Source organism: Ursus americanus, chromosome 3, assembly GCF_024610735.1.
Source record: "Ursus americanus isolate L20-20 chromosome 3, mUrsAme1.1.p, whole genome shotgun sequence".
Taxonomy (NCBI): Eukaryota; Metazoa; Chordata; class Mammalia; order Carnivora; family Ursidae; genus Ursus; species Ursus americanus.
Genome location: NC_142129.1, coordinates 31,640,109 through 31,657,910, shown reverse-complemented (window position 1 = coordinate 31,657,910; position 17,802 = coordinate 31,640,109). Strand labels below are relative to the sequence as shown.

General features: G+C 42.7%; 1 protein-coding gene across 2 annotated transcripts in view; it reads right to left on the bottom strand.

Moving 5' to 3' along the window:
- The window catches only part of CTTNBP2 (cortactin binding protein 2), a 146,001-nt gene that overhangs the window by 19,181 nt on the left and 109,018 nt on the right, over nt 1-17,802 (bottom strand). For both annotated transcript variants that reach the window (XM_045792778.2, XM_045792777.2), the window contains 2 exons: nt 7,160-7,246; nt 6,980-7,079 (listed from right to left, as the gene is read on the bottom strand). In XM_045792778.2, coding sequence (XP_045648734.2) covers nt 6,980-7,079; nt 7,160-7,246 — 187 coding nt within the window. The remainder of the gene's footprint in view (nt 1-6,979; nt 7,080-7,159; nt 7,247-17,802) is intronic.

Below are 17,802 nucleotides of genomic sequence, written 5' to 3'. Positions count from 1 at the left end.
CATTAAAACAACAATGATAAACTCACCTTTTCTACCCAGTGATAAAAACCAGAGCAGGTTGAATGGTACGTGCACCTGCTTTGCTGTAACCAAGGACTAAAAGTCTGCAGTGTTTCCCTGATCTGTGTTGAGGGTACGGCCAGCTCCAGCGGCCTTGAAGCTGCTGCGTCCAGCCAGAATCTCTCTACAGGAACATGTATCTGCATTTCAACAAACGTTCATCCCTTGCCCCCTCGCTGTATGTCCTATGCTAAGTGCTATGGTGTACCAGAGAGGACTGACTCTAACTTGGGGATGTGGCATTTTAAAATGCACCTATCTTAAGGAATAGCATCTTCAAAGGTAGACAGGTCAGGAGAAGGCTTTCTAGTTGTGAGCGATGGCATTGGCCGAGAATGGAGACTGGGCAGGGCTCAGTCCTAGAAGGGACTAAGGATCAAGTCAAGGTCAGAACAGCCGCAAGAGTGAAGGATGGTGAGCTCAAAGCTGATAGAAAGCTCTGGTCGGGACTGGCTGGAAGCCTGGGGTGGAGTCACATCAACGGAATGGGATCAAGTAGCCACGGGGTGGGGGTGGGGGGGCAGCAGTCAAGCAGTGACCATGTACTCCCCCTGGGCTGCAGGGAACCATCCCCTGGGATCCACTTCCAGATGTTCTGATTTCATTGGGCTGGGCTGGGCCATTGGAATTTTGTGTGCAGCCTGGGGTGAGGCTTAATGATATGCAGCCTCAGAACTCAGCCACAGATGACAAGTGGAAGACCGAGAATGTCGTGTTGGTAGGGAGAAACCACCAGATCTGGGATGCCATGGCAGTCTCTAAAGAGGGGGATAAACAGGATTGGATTCCTGCTTTGAAATCTCACTCTGGTGCAAAGAACGCCTGGAGAGAAAAGAAAAAGGAAAACACACTTACAGGCTCTGATAGCTGAGGCGAATGCAGGAGATAATGGGAGCCTCGTCCAGGGCCAAGGTACAGAACAAAGGCGCTGAGAGCAGCAGCTGCGCGGCTGGGGAGCGGAAGGCCGAGCGCAGGTGAGCAAGAGCGGCACGAGCACACCGGGGGCGCAGCTGAGGAGGGAGCATCCCGTCACAGATGTCCCGCAGGCGCTGGGCCCGGAGCAGGGGGCGGAGAATTCAGGCGGGAGATAAAATGAATGGGTTCACAGGGGCCCTGGAGAGCTTTTGGAAAGTGCTTAACATTCTCTGAGGTCCACCAGCCAGGGCTGTATGGCTAATCAGTGAATCGCCCATTAAATGGATAACCTGTGCCCTAGACAGAAAGGGGGCAGGGCTGCCGTTCTAACAGCTAGGTTGGGGTTCCACCTCGTCTTTATCCTGGTGTCCCAGGAGATACCAACCCAGGGTCAAATAGACTGGGCTTCTCTGCTGAAAAGCTTCCTCTTCACCGCCAGTCTCATGACCTCATTTTTTCCGTCACCCACTTCTCTAACTACTTAAGTTCAACATCCTTAAATCAGTTGGTCCAAAGGTAAATTCGATCGGTGAAATAGCATGTGTCTACTTCAGCTTATTTAGCAGAGTTTCAGGTCTAACCAACCCCAGGAGCAGGAAGTCTCCAGTTTGAAGGATTAACCAGCCCCGATCATGTTCTAAGGCATGAGACAAGGCCACGCACCGCACGCTACAGCTGCTGCCAGGAAGTCAGCCATGTAGGTCCCCTTGCCGTAGGCTACTTCAAGCTCTATTTCTGAAACAAATCTCTTTCGGTCCTTTTTCTTCAGCTGTATAGGCTGTGTGAGCCCCGCTCCTCTCCTGCACATTGGTGATCTTAATCAGACACGTACACCCTTGTATTAAAAGTTCTGGAGATTCAGTCAACACTTGTTGGTTTAAAAATAATTAGCCTATTATAGTTAAATCCAAACTCCTTTGCGTCTAAAGTGACCACGAGTCCATAATCTGCCCCTTGGGATGGAAAGCAGCCTGTCTTCTATGGTCCACTGAGAACAAGGCTCTGAGTCCAGCTAAGAAGCAGGGGGCAAACCTTCCAAGAGCCTCAGGTAATGCAGGGCCAAGGAGGTGAACTCAGCTGTGTGGACTCCAATGACCCTATTCTCCTACTATTAATATGGTAATTCTATCTTTATTACTTCCAAAAAGGAAAGTTCTCTCAAGAATTCCAAGTGTTACTTAAAAATACCAATCTAGTATTCAAAAAAAATTTTTTTTACTCCTTACTGTCACATGTAATTTTAAAAGTATCTGTCTTGCTGACCTAACTATATACCTTACACTAAGGGAAAATTTGACCCAATTCTAATACACGCTCACACCTCCTTTACCAAACAACAGAGCCATATGCTGTGACTCTCTCTCACAAAACGCAATATGAAAAGATGTTATTTTTCTTATTATTTTAGGAAGATGTTATTTTAAAATAAACACAAAATAACCCTTGGTAACATTAGTGCTAGGTCTTTTTTTTAATGTGTTCTTTTGTTCTACAGTCTTTTCTTCATGGGAACCATTTTATTTTAATCTCCATATAAGTCTTGGCTTTTTTTTTTTTTTTTTTTTTTTTAAGAGAGAGAGAGAGCAATAGAGAGCAAGCAGGGGGCAGGGGCAGAGGGAGAGAGAATCCTAAGCAGGCTCCACGCCAGTGCACAGCCTGAGGCAGGGCTCCATCTCACAACCTTGTGATCATGACCTAAGCCAAAATCATGATCCCGGGGCCCTGGGATCGAGCCCCGTGTCGGGCTCCCCGCTCAGTGGGAGAATCTGCTTCTTTCTCCCCCTCTGCCCCTCCTCCTTGCTCATGCTCTCTCTCAAAATAAATAGATAGAATCTTAAAAAAAAAAGGTCTTAGCAGATGAACCTACCTTTGTGTCTTACTTGTGTTATTAAAAGAAGAAGAAAGATATTTGATAATTACAAATTATTGAGGTGAATAGAGAATCAAGTCCTGTCCCATTTATGTCCTTTCCTACATAAAAGGGTAATTAAAATGGAGATTTTTTTTTTTTTGGCTTCAGTCTGTTCAAAAACTTCATTTTTAAACTCCAAATCACTCTATCTTTATGTCCTATCATCACCTACTCCCCTATCAACTCTTGCACTCTCTCACCTTACGTCTTTCTACATCCAGTCTAAGCAGGCTTTTCCACTTACAGACACCTGAAGATGACATTCCCTTTGTCTTTGCTCATGCTACTTCCTCTATCAGATTCACCCACTCATCACCAATAATTATTAGCTATCAGTGTACAAGACAGAATAAGGTACAGTGCTAGCCTTCAAGGAGCTCACCATGTGTGCATGGGCCAAGGCCAAAGGTTAGATAATAGCCTCACTGTCTTGACCTATAGTGATGTGGGACATGGTTATAAACAAAATCTACTGATGTTCATTAAAGGGAGAAGTCACATCTGGGGGGGATCAGAGAAGCTTTCATTTGAGGTGTCCTTAGAGCATTTTAACAGGGGCTTTTTCTGTAGTTTCCAGAAAGGCAAAAACCATGTCTGTTTTAAGCAGTACTGTACACATACTATTTTGCACAGCACCCGCCATGTTGGTAGTCAGTGTGTGTGTGTGTGTGTGTGTGTGTGGCGGGGGGCGATGATAGATTACTCTATCATTCTAGATGAGAGCTGCACACGAACTAAGACTCAGAGTAGAAAAGCAAAGGACACATAAAGAAGAAACAGCATACTCTGTTGGAGCACAGACATCCATTTTGAAAGGGTCAAATGTTCTAAAGAAGACATACAAATGGCCAACAAGTCCATGAAAAGATACTTGACATCACTAATGATCAGGGAAATGCAAAACAAAACCACAGTGAGATCTCACCTCATACCAGGCAGAATGGCTATCGTCAGAAAGGCAACAGATAACAAGTTCTGGCAAGAATGTGGAGGAAAGGGAACCCTTGAGCACTGACGGTGGGAATGTAAATTGGTACATTTCCATACTATGGAAAACAGTATGGAAGTTCTCAAAAAATTCAAAATAACCACATTGTCCAGCCATCCTACTTCTAGGTATATATCCAAAGGAAATGAGATCAGGATCTCAGGGAGTAATCTGCACTCCCATGTTCACTGCATCATTATTCCCAATAGCCAAGAAACGGAAAGAACCCAAGTGTCTGTCAACAGATGAATGGATAAAGAAAATGTGGTATATACACAGAATGGACTATTCTTCACTCACTGAGAAAGAAGAAAATCTTGCCATTTTCAACCACAGGGTGCACCACGGGGGCATTACACTAAGGGAATCAAGTCAGACAGAGAAAGACAAATACTGTATGATATCACTTACATACGGAATCTGAAAAGCCGAACCTACGCTAACAGAGTAAAATGGTTGGCAGGGGTTTGGGGCCAGGGTGAGGGAAATGGGGAGATATCAAAGGATACACAATTTCAGTTATAAGATGAGTAAGTTCTGGGGATCTAAAGTCCTGCATGGTGACTACAGTTAGCAATATTGTTTTACATACTTGAAAGTTACTAAGAAAGTCCACCTGAACATTCCCACCACAAAAAAAAAATAGTAATTGTGTGAGGTAACAGAGGGACTAGCTAATGTTACAGTCATTATTTTGCAGTACAGAAGCGTATCAAATCAACACGCTGTACGCCTTAAAGTCATACGATGGTATATCTCAGTAATATCTCAACTAAAAAAAACAAAGAGTCAGATAAGCCAATCACTGTCCTTGAAAGGAAGGCCTTGAACGGCACTGACTTAGTTCAGTGGGTGAGAGAAGGATGTGTGGGGCAGGAATCACACACAGCTTTTAATTAAGGGTCCGACTGCCCGTGAAGGTTGTGTGAGGGGGAGAAGCAGTCGGCAGAGCAGCCAGTCATAGGAAAGGAGTTGAGATACGAGAAAAGGGGGCATAAGGTAGGATGGTACCAATAGAACGGATGAAAAAGGCATGCTGGGACCCATCTAGCAGGACGTGACTATGGACGACATGGGATGAAGACAAGGGGTCCATGAAAGAGGATCTGGAAGTTCTATCTGGTCCTCCTATGGCTTTAAAAAGTGAAATAACTGACAACACTGAAAGAAGAATATCCTGCATTTTACATAAAACAGGATTTCTGACTTCTTAAAAGTCCCAGGAGCACTTGACACTGGACCTACACCACCTCCAGCAACTGGCTGCTGAGAGCGGCTGTCCTCCTGCAGATGGAGACGCCTCCCCGCTCCCCGCAGCCCCAGCGAGCCCACTTCACCCTTTAACGTGGCCTGTTGGCACTGTGGACGTTCAGGTGGTCAAGCCTGCTGATAAGACGAGAGTTTCAAGTGGGAGAGGCTGAGAGATGTGCCACTCACCAAATTGGGAAACAGGAAGAGGAACTCTTAAGATGCCCGCCCACCAACAGGTTTAGAAATGCTGTGCGGGCACCTCTACACCCTTTTATGACCTGACTCACTGCTAAGTTTCTTAGCTCTCTCAGCTTAGAGCAGAGAGCAGAATCCAGTCTATGATTGCTATCTGCTCTGACAGGGTGAGAACAAAATATTTCAGCTTCTTACTCTGAGATGAAACAAGACTGCAAGTTGGAAAAAATGTAGTGGGCTTTTGTTATAAGACCAAGGGGGGAAATAGAAATGTCAGCACAGGTGGGTTTCTACGGAGCCGTGGCTGGCTGTGAGGAAGGGCAGGCTCGGTAGCAGTCTGAGGCCTGCTTGGCTGTGTTCTTGCTGGGGTATCTCCTGTCAGGATCCTCCAACCTCCTGTTTCAAATGTCCTCATGTTTATAAATCAGAGTGTTGAGAATAGGGCCTACCAGAGTCAGAGCTTAATAAATGGTAATGATTATTAGTAACAGCAGCAGAAAAAAACAGCTTTCTGTAGCTAACTTTCACTAGTTTCTGAACAAAGACTGACCCATGCACCAGAGTAACATTCTGATTCCGGTAGGATTTTTCTGTCCTTAAAATGTGTGTCTAGGTCTGTGGAACCCTCAATCCCTCCCCAAGCCGGCCTCTTAAACTTTAGTTCTTGACGTAAAAGCTGCTGGCCCTTTCTTCTTCCAAGGCTGACCTAGCTACGTGGTCTCTCCCTTGATCATGGCTCCAAAGATGAGAAACACCTCAACACAGATTTGGATTTGTGTTTCAGCTCATCTACCACTGATCTTGCAACTGCACCCCTCCTGCACCCTCTCCCCAGGGCTCTCTGTGGCTCTGGGCCCTTGGAGACTGGAGTCTGGTTCATTTTGGTTCTGGGTTGGAGCTGGTGGTCATGCTGTGCTGTGCAGGGTATGCTAACACGCCCTGTGGCGAAGCTTGGAATGGTAACCTCAGGAGCCTAAGACAGAAAATTCACAAAAAAGCTATATTAATAAACATATTTAATCCTGGTTCAGCCACTCTGGAATTGTGGCAAGATACCGAGCCTCCCCTCCCCGTGCCAGCTTCCTCACGTTGGAAACAGACATGACACCTACCCGCATAGGGCTACGGTGGAGATTAAATGAGTTCATTAACGTGTGCAGTGGGTTTAGCGAAGTGCCAGTCGATGTGCCAAGGGTTAGGTGGAGGAAGGTTAACTCAGGTGCTTCAAGAAGGGGTGCTTTGGTTGTAGAGAATTTATGAATTATTTACTAAAAACCTCTCTGCTCTTTATTATCACCATGCAGCTCTGAACAGCACCAGTGGTAGAGTACTTAGTTCTGCCAGGGTGGGCGGCTCCCAACGCCCCCCCTTGATACCCCTCTGATCCAGTTACGTAGCACGCTCACTACAGATGATTCACAGACAAAAGATGGGGGGAGAAAAGAAAAAACATAGGATGAGCAATAAGTGCAATGACAGATACATGAAAATATTTTTTTTGCACGTGTTCATCTAGGTTCCCGTTTCCATTTCAAGGCTGTTGAATATTTGAAAAGTCACCTTAAATTCACCCCCCAGAAAGAAACCTTATTTCCTTTCAACGGCATCACTGAAGATCATGCCCTTCGTGACACTTCAGTTGGCTGGAACGGCCTTACCGCTACTGATGAACAGGTCTACTAGCTGTTCCTTGGAGAAACCGGCATCCACTTCGGCTCTCACTATTTCACAGGTGAATCCTGCAGCCATTTGTCTGTGCTGTGATAAGACATCAGTGATTAGTTCTACACACTTTCAAATTTTCAGACAAAAAGAGAGGGTACACAAGTAATGGATACCTGCATGCAGAGTGCAAGCTGATGTGCTATGTAGTCTTGCAAGCTTCCTTCCGGGCCATGGAAAATGACATTGTGGTATTGCTCGACCTATTAATAAACCAAGAGGAAATCTTAGGTGAAAATGTGAAGAAGAGAAAAAAAAAAAAGTGGTACCCAAGTAGGAAATTCCCTTTCTGACTGTCCTCAGCCTTTGAAAACATTACAAATAATATTTTCAGGATTAACTTTATTCACTGGGCACTTGAAGTCTTTCATTTTAATATGAAATATAGTATTTGTATACTTATATAGTATTTTATGTAGCGTTTCTGTATAGGAAGAGCTGACATTGGATTACTCTTTGGGGCACCTGGTGGCTCAGTCGGTTAAGCATCTGCCTTCGGCCTAGGTCATGATCTCAAGGTCCTGGGATTGAGTCCCGCATTGGGCTCCCTGCTCAGTGGGGAGTCTCCTTCTCCCTCTGCCCCTCACCCTGTTTGTGCTTGCTCTCTCTCAAATAAATAAATATCTTAAAAAAAAAAAAAAAGACGAAGCATACTCTTTCTTCCCTTTCTCTTCCACAGTGAGGTTCAGTACGCAGGCTGGGAACATGGTTCCTACTGTATTTTGTCCCTTGCAAATGTTTTTCTTTATTATCTCTTGCAGATGCACTCTAGTTTGAATTTTCCCAATGTTGATTTTGCTTTTGAGTGATTATTTAAAATAGCAATGAATTACGTTCATTTCAATGTATCCTGGAAAATACAACATAAAGAAGTAGAATATAAACCACTGACAGTGTCATCACCCACTGTAAATATTTTTATGCTTCCCTTCCTAGCCTCAGCAATCAGACAACAAAAAGAAATAAAAGGTATCCAAATCAGCAAGGAAGAAATCACATTTTCACTCTTCACAGATGACATGATACTCTATATAGAAAACCTGAAAGACTCCACCAAAAAATTGCTAGAATTGATACATGAATTCAGCAAAGATGCAAGATATAAAACCAACGTACAAAATCTGTGGCATTTCTATACACCAGTAACAAAGCAGCAGAAAGAGAAATCAAGGAATCAATCCCATGTACAATTGCACCAAAAACCAGAAGATACCTAAACCTAACCAAAGAGGTAAAAGATCTGTACTTTGAAAACTGGAGAACACTTATGAAAGAAATTGAAGATGACCCAAAGAAATGGAAAAACATTCCATGCTCATAGATTGGAAACAAATACTGTTAAAATGTCTACACCACCCAAAGCAATCCACACATTCAATGTAATCTGTATCAAAATAATACCAGCATTTTCCACAGAGCTGGAACAAACAATCCTAAAATTTGTATGGAACCACAGAAGACCCTGAAGAGCCAAAGTAATGTTGAAAAACAAAAAGCTGGAGGCATCACAATTCCAGACTTCAAGCTCTATTACAAAACTGTAGTCATCAAGACAGTATGGTACTGGCACAACAACAGACACGGATGGAACAGAATAGAGAGCCCAGAAACAGACCCTCAACTACATGGTCAACTAATCTTCAACGAAGCAGGAAAGAATATCCAATGGAAAAAAGACAGTCTCTTCAACAAACTGGACAGCCACATGAAGAAGAATGAAACTAGACCACCTTCTTACACCATACACAAAAATAGTTTCAAAATGGATGAAAGACCTAAATGTGAGACAGGAATCCATCAAAATCCTAGAGGAGAACACAGGCAGCAACTTTTTTGACCTGGGCCATAGCAACCTCTTACTAGACATGTCTCTGGAGGCAAGGGGAAAAAAAAGCAAAAATGAACTACAGCAAAGGAAACAATCAATAAAACTAAAAGGCAGCCTATGAATTGGGAGAAGATATTCGCAAATGACATATCCAATAATGGGCTAGTACCCAAAATCTATTTAAAAAGCTTACCAAATCAACACCCAAAAAATAAATAATCCAGTTAAGAAATGGGCAGAAGACATGAACAGACATTTCTCCAAAGAAGACATACAAATGTTAACAGATACATGAAAAAACGCTCAACATCACTCATCACCAGGGAAATACAAATCAAAACCATGATGAAATACCACCTCACACCAGTCAGAATGGGTAAAATTAACAACTCGGGAAGCAACAGATGTTGGCAAGGATGTGAAGAAAGGGGAACCCTCTTACACTGTTGGTGAGAATAGAAACTGGTGCAGCCACTCTGGAAAACAGTATGGAGGTTCCTCAAAAAGTTAAAAATAAAACTACCCTATGATCCAGCAACTGCACTACTGGGTATTTGACCAAAGTATACAAAAATACTGATTCGATGGGGCGCCTGGGTGGCTCAGTCATTAAGCGTCTGCCTTCAGCTCAGGGCGTGATCCCAGGGTCCTGGCATCGATCCCCGCATCGGGCTCCCTGCTCTGCTGGAAGCCTGCTTCTTCCTCTCCCATTCCCCCTGCTTGTGTTCCCTCTCTCGCTGGCTGTCTCTGTGTCAAATAAATAAATAAATCTTAAAAAAAAAATACTGATTCGAAGCGGCACATGTACTGATTCAAAGGGCTCATGGTAAGAGCCCAAATGTCCATCGACTGATGAATGGATAAAGAAGATGTGGGATGCAGATATAGATAGATAGATAGATAGATAGATAGATAGATAGATAGACCTATCTATCTATCTCTATATAGTGGAATATTATTCAGCCATCAAAAAGAATGAAATCTTGCCATTTGCAACGGTGTGGATGGGACTACAGTGTATTCTGCTAAATGAAATAAATCAGAGAAAGACAAATACCAAATGATTTCACGCATATGTGGAATTTAAGAAACAGATGAACATAGGGGAAAGGAAAGAAAAATAAGATAAAAACAGGGAGACAAACTATAAGAGACTCTTAACTACAGAGAACTGGAGGTTGCTGGAGGGGAGGTGGATGGAGGGATGGGTCAAATGGGCGATGGGCATTAAGGAGGGCATGTGATGTAAGGAGCACTGGGTGTTCTATGTAAGTGATGAATCACTAAATTCTACCCCTGACACCAGTACTACACTCTATGTTAAGTGCCTTGAATATAAATAAAATCTTGGAAGAAAAAATATTTTATGCTTCCTTCAGCTTTTTTCTTTGTATAGTTGATATGTGTATGTATATTTATGTATTTTTTAAGAGGGCTATAGGAGTGTAAACTTTTTACAGCTGTTGCATATCAGAGAATATCTTTGACTTCTTACATAAAAGACATCTTCACGATTGTAAGATTACTGGGTCAACTACCTATATTGTTCCATTCTGGAATTCAGTGTTTCAAAGAAACCTGGGTAGAGATTGATCACTTTTATTCTGTAGAAAAGAAAATCTGCCTGGATGCCTATAGGATTTTTTTTTTTTTTTTACACCTTTTCTGCTCACTTGTGAGGGTACCTTGCCTGAGACCAGGAAGAGATGCAGCAGGCCCTGGGACAGAAAGCCTGTGGGCATCTGCATGGGACAAAGCCAGTGATGTGTAGAGTGAGATGTAGAAGGCAGTCATCCCCTCCACCTGTCATCCCAGGGCCGAGCTCCCGCTCCCAGCCTACATGCCTGGGAGCAGCTTTCTTCTTGGAAAGATCTTACAGAAGAGCTCTGTATAGGTGAAGTGGCACCCTAACCAGTACAGGTGACATGGCTCACGTGTCAAGCCTGAGTCACCCAGACTTAGAGAAACGCTAAATGTGAAAAGGTCTGTTCATGTTTAAGGACATCTATGTTGCTCTCCTGTATTCTGATGAGCTTGTCCCTTTGAGATCCAGGGGGAAGGACACATTCTTGAGGGTGGCTGGAGTAGACCTGGTGAAAAACAGGCCACTGATCCATCATTACAGGAAAGAAGCCAATTCTGGGACGTAGAAGGCAGACCTGAGGGAAAGCAGTTAGCATGGAAGGAAGAGGGGACTCCCACCTTGCCTGAGGCTTTTAGGGCTTGAGCTCTGGCCTCCAAAGAGACCAAGACATGCTTAGAGATAGCTCCTGGAAAGTATTGGAAAACCAGGCTTGACCACTGGGTGTCAGACTATGAGCTAAAAAGGGAAGTGGTCCTTGAAGGGGACAAGTAATGTGGGACTTGGGACTGGGTTTTAGGTTCTGAAAGACAACATGCCTGCTAGCCACCACTGATTTTCTGTGAATACAAGTATTATTCCACTACTGCTAAGCCTTCACTACAAAAGGAAGCAGCTGGATTCCCTTTGGGGCTAGGGCAGCATCAGGGAGAATGATATACCTGAAAGAAACAGGACGGTGGCTACAGCTGCCCAAGGAACATCAGCACCCCGAAGTCACAGGATGAACTCAGCAGTAGTTGGCCCCGGGCTGTCGTCTATGGTTTTGGGGGTCTGTGAGACAAGCAATGGTAGAAGTGCCAGCAAGGACCAAGACCGGTACAGGGACTGTACTTATCATTTTAAAAAGTTACCCAGATTTGTCTGGTTGTGACCTCTTTCTCCCAATCTTAAATGGAACATGGTAAATTCTTTCAGTCCACAGTCAGACTTTTTTTTGGCTTAGAAAATTTTTCTTCCATTATGGTTTTGGTAATTTCTCCTCTTCTAATTTTATTTTGAAGGAAGACCACTAATGCTTAAGTTCCCTCTATGTCCTCGGAGAGTGTATCCATTTCCTCATCATTATCGTAACTCTTGTCCTTTGCTTCTACTTTGGGCAGAGCTCCTTAAGCTAGTCTTTCACAGCACGGAACAGAATAATCACCATCTCCCTTCCGCTCTTTACTGTCTCAAGTACAAGTTTAAAGACGTCATTGCATTTTCAGTTCTTCTTAGAGCTCCTTACCTCACCCATCTCCTTGCCAACACTTTTGCTTTAATCTTAGCCTCTCTCTACCGTGGCTTTCTTGCCCTGCTTTCACAGTTGATCTTGCATTCTCTAGAGAAAGAACATAATTTTCTAAATTCTTTTCCATTTTATCTCGCAATTTTAAGGTGCTGTCATTCTGAGTTTCCAGAACGATAACTCCATTCTGTTCTGCAATGTTCCTCCATAGGTATGATGTCGTTAACTTGTTATTCCTTATGTCCTGTGAGACCGCAGACTCTGCAGTAAAACAGGATGTGCTGACGGTCATTGGCTTCACTCGCTTTCCGCTCATTTTTCGGCTGAATCCTGCCTTAGGTCACAGCTGGATGGTGGGCTGCTGTCTATACTTGCGAGTTACCCTCCAGGACGTGGCATGGCTGCCGTGGGCTGACCCTGAGCTGTCCACCACGGCACGCAAATGCGTGAGCTACGCTGCAGTCCCAGGGAGCAGGGCACTCCAGCATCCATCCTGCTGAAGGTGCTTACGTAATACACCCCCACACAGAGCAGCCTCACCGGCGCCCGCCCACCAACTTCCTGCTCAGGTATTTCTAGATTTAATCTCTGAATGAACCTGTAGAAGGGCCTATCTTGACAGGAGATGGAGGAGAAGGTCATGGTGCTGCCAAAAGCAGAGACTATGCAGTAAGGATATACCCCCAGTTTCTACCTGGTACCAACCTTGCTTTTTTGAATATGAGTGAGATGGTAAAAGAAAAATAATAAAAGCGTCTTCCTACCTAGTTTCAGGTAGGCCTCAAATAAGTGGGTTTAACACTCTCTTACACCTAAAGGTACTGGAAAATTTTTCCAGATTCTTGCCAAAGGGAGACCTCAGTTCTATTTTCCTCTGTTATTGTGAAGTTTTATCACTGTTCAAAAGCACTTTAGTAGGAAATTGTGTTGGGTACCGCAAGCTAAGTGCAATTTTAAACCAGAAGTCTTGTACTCTCCAAATTAATCCCAAACTGCCATGACTTATTGGGTAGAAATTCTCTCACAAGGACTGGATTGTTTCATACCAGTGAAACAGGATACAGATTTTCAAGATTTACTGAATATTCTACCCCTGAGATTTTCAACTAGGATTGCTATTTAATCTTGTCTCACTTCTGAAAACAAGAGCGCTCTATTCATTACAGCTCTCCTGTCAAACTGCCTACACTGTCTTAAGATTGATTTTGAAATCACGTAACAGCAAGAGACCCGATTTCATAGATAAGCTGTCTTCAATTTCAACACCTCATTTGTTCTCAGATTGTAGGTTCTTACAAAATACAGGCAGGAAACATTCTACTTGAAATCTCCCTGAAAAGGTCATTCACTAGCAGTAAGCTTTTTGTCTTCACATAGTCTAATATCCTTTCTGTAATAAGGTAAGATATAAATAAGGAAAGAAATGGAGAAACAAATGTACAGACTTCCAGATCATTCATACATTCTAATACATGCATTCCATTGGGTTTTTCCTCATTTCAAATATTATCAATTTTTTGTTAATGGTAATTTGTTCTATCTCACAAATGTTGTAGTTTTGTTGGTTACCATTTAAGATCTGAACAACAAAATAATTACCAGGAGCCCGTTGCTCTACCGAGACTGGTGCAAACATGCAAAGCTATGCAAAGACAACACATTTATCTGCTCTAGCTAAAAATTAACATTTCTCCGAACAGCAAAGATCTTAGGTATTATAAATACGCATGCTTCATGCTGCCAGCAGAGGGCTCTAAAGATAGATAGGAAGGTAGGCAGGCGGACAAGACTTGGGGGCACGGAAGGTAAAGATTTTAATTGTTTTGAAAGGAGATCTGCTCTTTAAGAAAATCAAACTCAACTTTCGAAAGGTGAATTAGAGTCACCACAATTACTCCAAAGTATGCGTTCACAGTGGCACATTTCTGCTTATTACGAAAGGGACACTGGCCTTATCATCACAATCTGTACCAATCCTTTTTATTCTTGTCTCCACAGCCCATTCAGGAAGTTCTTACCACATGTCAATTAGTGCTTTGTGACGCAAATGAATTCTGGATTAAAGGGCAACAATGACCTTGACAAAGGCCCATCCAGCTCTAGGTTGTGCTCCCCTCCACCGTGTTCTCTGCCGGCTGGAGTGCACCAGGGAGCTGCCGGCTTCACATCGGCAGGGCACGCAGGGGGCACCCGGGATGTGTTCTCAGACTTGCCGCCTTATTTTAAAGCAATAAACCTCAACTTCTGTTCCGAGTTTCACTCATCAGAGTCTGAGGGAAAGCTTCTACTGTCGAAAAATGGTTTTAGGCCTGGTCGGGCTAAGATGCTGAACTCAAAAAAGAATAAAAAATAAAAGGTTTTTACTGAGCCAGTAAAGCTGAGATGGCTGCAGCTTAAAGTGTCATGGCTTTATAGCGAGGACTTTCGTTCTGACCTCTCCTGACATCGATTTTAAAGAATTTATGTAGGACTTCAGAGCCACAAACAACACAGTTACTGTCAACTGATTTGCATAAAATCCCCCCAAACAATCCTGGCACATCCAGCATCCCGGCTACAAAAAAGCTAGAGTCCTTCATGGTAGCGAGACGGTTTTAGCCATATGCTGAGGTCCCTCTTTATAGAATCGGTATAAAAGACTAATGGGAATGTTAAGAGAAATTACAGTTCATAGAGAGAGACACACCATAGGTTTTTAAAAAATTAGTTTACTAAAACTTGAAAAGCCAAGATTGGACTTGGTTACTAATTTCAAATAAAGACAGGCCCTCATTTAGTAACACAGGCATAATAATTTGGTATTGTAGTTATTCCAAAAAAAACCCCAAAAAACAAAAAACTCCAAAACCAAAAAACCAAACCACCATAAGATATAACTTTGGATCTAACCGTTCCCTTGTCACCCAGCCTCTACTCATGAGCTCTTGGTCCTCCAGACCTCCTCTGGGCTGACACTTGCCGGCCGCCCAGAATCTTCTTCCATAATTCCCATGGAAGCCAAAAGATTCACTGGCTTCTTCTTTCCACTAGAGCCTTACCCACGTTTACTCCTCCTGCCTAAAAGAGATAAGGCTAGAACTGGCCAGCTACCTGCTAGATCGATATTTGTGGCCTTAGATACATAACCGTCATCATTACAACATTATTTTAATGGGAACATAGCAAATTTATTATGAGACTCTATGAAGAGCAGGTGGAATTTCCTAGTCCTGATTCTTTTTTTTTTTTTTAAGATTTATTTATTTATTTATTAGCCAGAGAGAGAGAGGGAACACAAGCAGGGGGAGTGGGAGAGGAAGAAGCAGACTCCCAGCGGAGGAGCCCGATGTGGGGCTCAATCCCATAACGCCAGGATCACGCCCTGAGCCTAAGGCAGACGCTTAACGACTGTGCCACCCAGGCGCCCCTCTAGTCCTGATTCTTGATGGTTAGTGTGGCACAAATGGGGGTGGACGGCTACCAGGCAGTGGAATCCCAAGAACTATGTCCTGCGGATTCAGATCCTGCCTTTTAAAGTAGTGCTCAGATAAGGATGATCTATGCAAGTTTTCTAATATAATAATTACTCATAGTCACTGAAGTATTAAAAAAGAAGGTTGCAAATAACGTAATGAAAACTGCAACCGGCTAGGAAAAGTCTGAGTTAATACACAAAGTTCAACTATTACAATAAATTATTAGCAACTCAAAACTCAATCAAGTTAAATGTTTCCTTATTAACTGTCAGAATGGACATTTAAGATGTGTATTATTCTAATTATATAATGAAAGTATTGAAAAATAACACCATTTAAAAAAAGAAACAAATCTGATTTAAAGTCTTCAATCCATGTGGCTTTCTGCATAAAGGCTTTAATATATGCATTTTATGTAATCCATTTACACACACAGTTACAACTGGTTACTGTGATTCCTTCTTAACCAACAGGTTAATAAGTACACTATTATTACAAGCATGAGAAAGGAAGACAGACTAGGGGCAACTCCTTAGGCTCTACCACCTGCTTGCTCGCCTTGGACAAGTTACTTTAAATCTTGGTTTAGTCACCTGTAAAATGGGAGTAACTGATATAAATGCCTACCCTCATGGAGCGATTAAATGAAACAACCTCCCTATCTTCCGACAGAGCCCGGCACATAATACTCAGTAAAGTCAGATATTACTAGATTTGCATGTCGCACAGATTTCCCACAATTCAAAGACCTATGGATGTGCCTATAGTTACTGTGGCACTGGGTGGATATGTCACTCTCTGGCTCAAACCCTACCAGTGGCTTTCTAGCACACCTGGAATAAAATTCAAAGTCCTTGCCATGATCCCAAGCGATCTAGCTTCCGTCTGCTTCGAACACCCTTCACAAGGCTACCACCTTCACCCCATTTAGTTTTCTGTCTATACATCACTACAGAAAGGTCTTTGCTAACAACTCCATCCAGAAGTTCTTTCTGCCACCCTTCCCACTGGCTCTTTATCTCCTTATCTGCTTTATTTTCCTTTATACTTACATACTTTTCTATATACTTGCATACTTGACTGGCCATGTCATTACAGATGTATTTATTCATCTGTTTCTTACTTCTCTTCCCCCACTAGAATGTAAGCTCCATGAGGTCAGGGAACACATCTCACACATAGGTATATCCTAAGTTTCTAAAATACTGTCTGCATTTGGAAGGCTCTCAATAAATACCTGTCAAACAACTGAATTAAATAACTAAACAGGATACAAAAATGTGTTAACATATTATCTGTCTCATTAGGGCATTATAATCTCATGTGGAAGATGAAACATTCACAACCATGGTATTATCTTATTGCCTGAATCACTTTAAATTTTCAAGTGCACGATAAATATTTACTATCTTCATCCAGGGGATAATTGTTGAATTTTAAAAAGCCTTTTGTGTACACTCATTAAACTGAGACTAGAACTAACAACTAGTTAGTGTCTGGTTTGTTGGTCATTGGTAGTTACCATGTCTTATGCATTAGGAGATACACATATAAATATACTTGGAATATTCTGGATATAATGTACTAATAGACATTTCATTTGACCTGCTGTCAAGCCTGATGTGCACTTGTAATCTGTTTCATCACCTTTCTGTTTATTTTATCATCTGAGTGAATGAAAAGCCCTGAGCCAGAACCTTGCCTGGTACAGAGAAGCTGAGAAGGGAGAAGGGAGAAGGGAGAAAAGAAAGTGGTTCTATACGCTCATTCTACTGGGAGCCTAGGCTCACATTCCTGAAAACCAACTGGTCACACAACTTCACCTTTCACTAAAGCACAGGAAGGAGACAGCCTTCCCTCCCACCTGTATGTAACCCTCAGGCTTACTTTGAAGCTGTAGGGAGAGAGGAACACATGACAAAGAAAACAAATGAACGTCTCAGATTTACAAGACACCATCTCTTCCCAATTGTAAAGCCTCTAAATGTTTCTATGCTACTGTGGCTACTTTTACAAAGGCCAACCCCAACTCTAGACTTTAGCTAGCACATCAACAGAATGGTTTTGAATACTTCATGAGGAACAAAGATATCAATTGATAGTTAATGGAAACAATTTTTGTAAAGGGCCATAGGCAAACCCATTTTTTTTTTAAAAGCTTTCCAAATTAAGGCAGCAAACAATATGAATATTTGCCTCAAGTTTTATACCTTCGATATTAGTTTCTTAGATTAGATGGATCTCACACAGACACCGCTGCGTGTCGCAGGGACTGCACAGTCCTGGCTGAATCACTCACTAGCCTCGTGGCCTTAAGCACATTATGTGCCCTCTGCTTCAATTTCCTCATCCATAAGATGGATGATGTTATCTACCTCATAGGGATG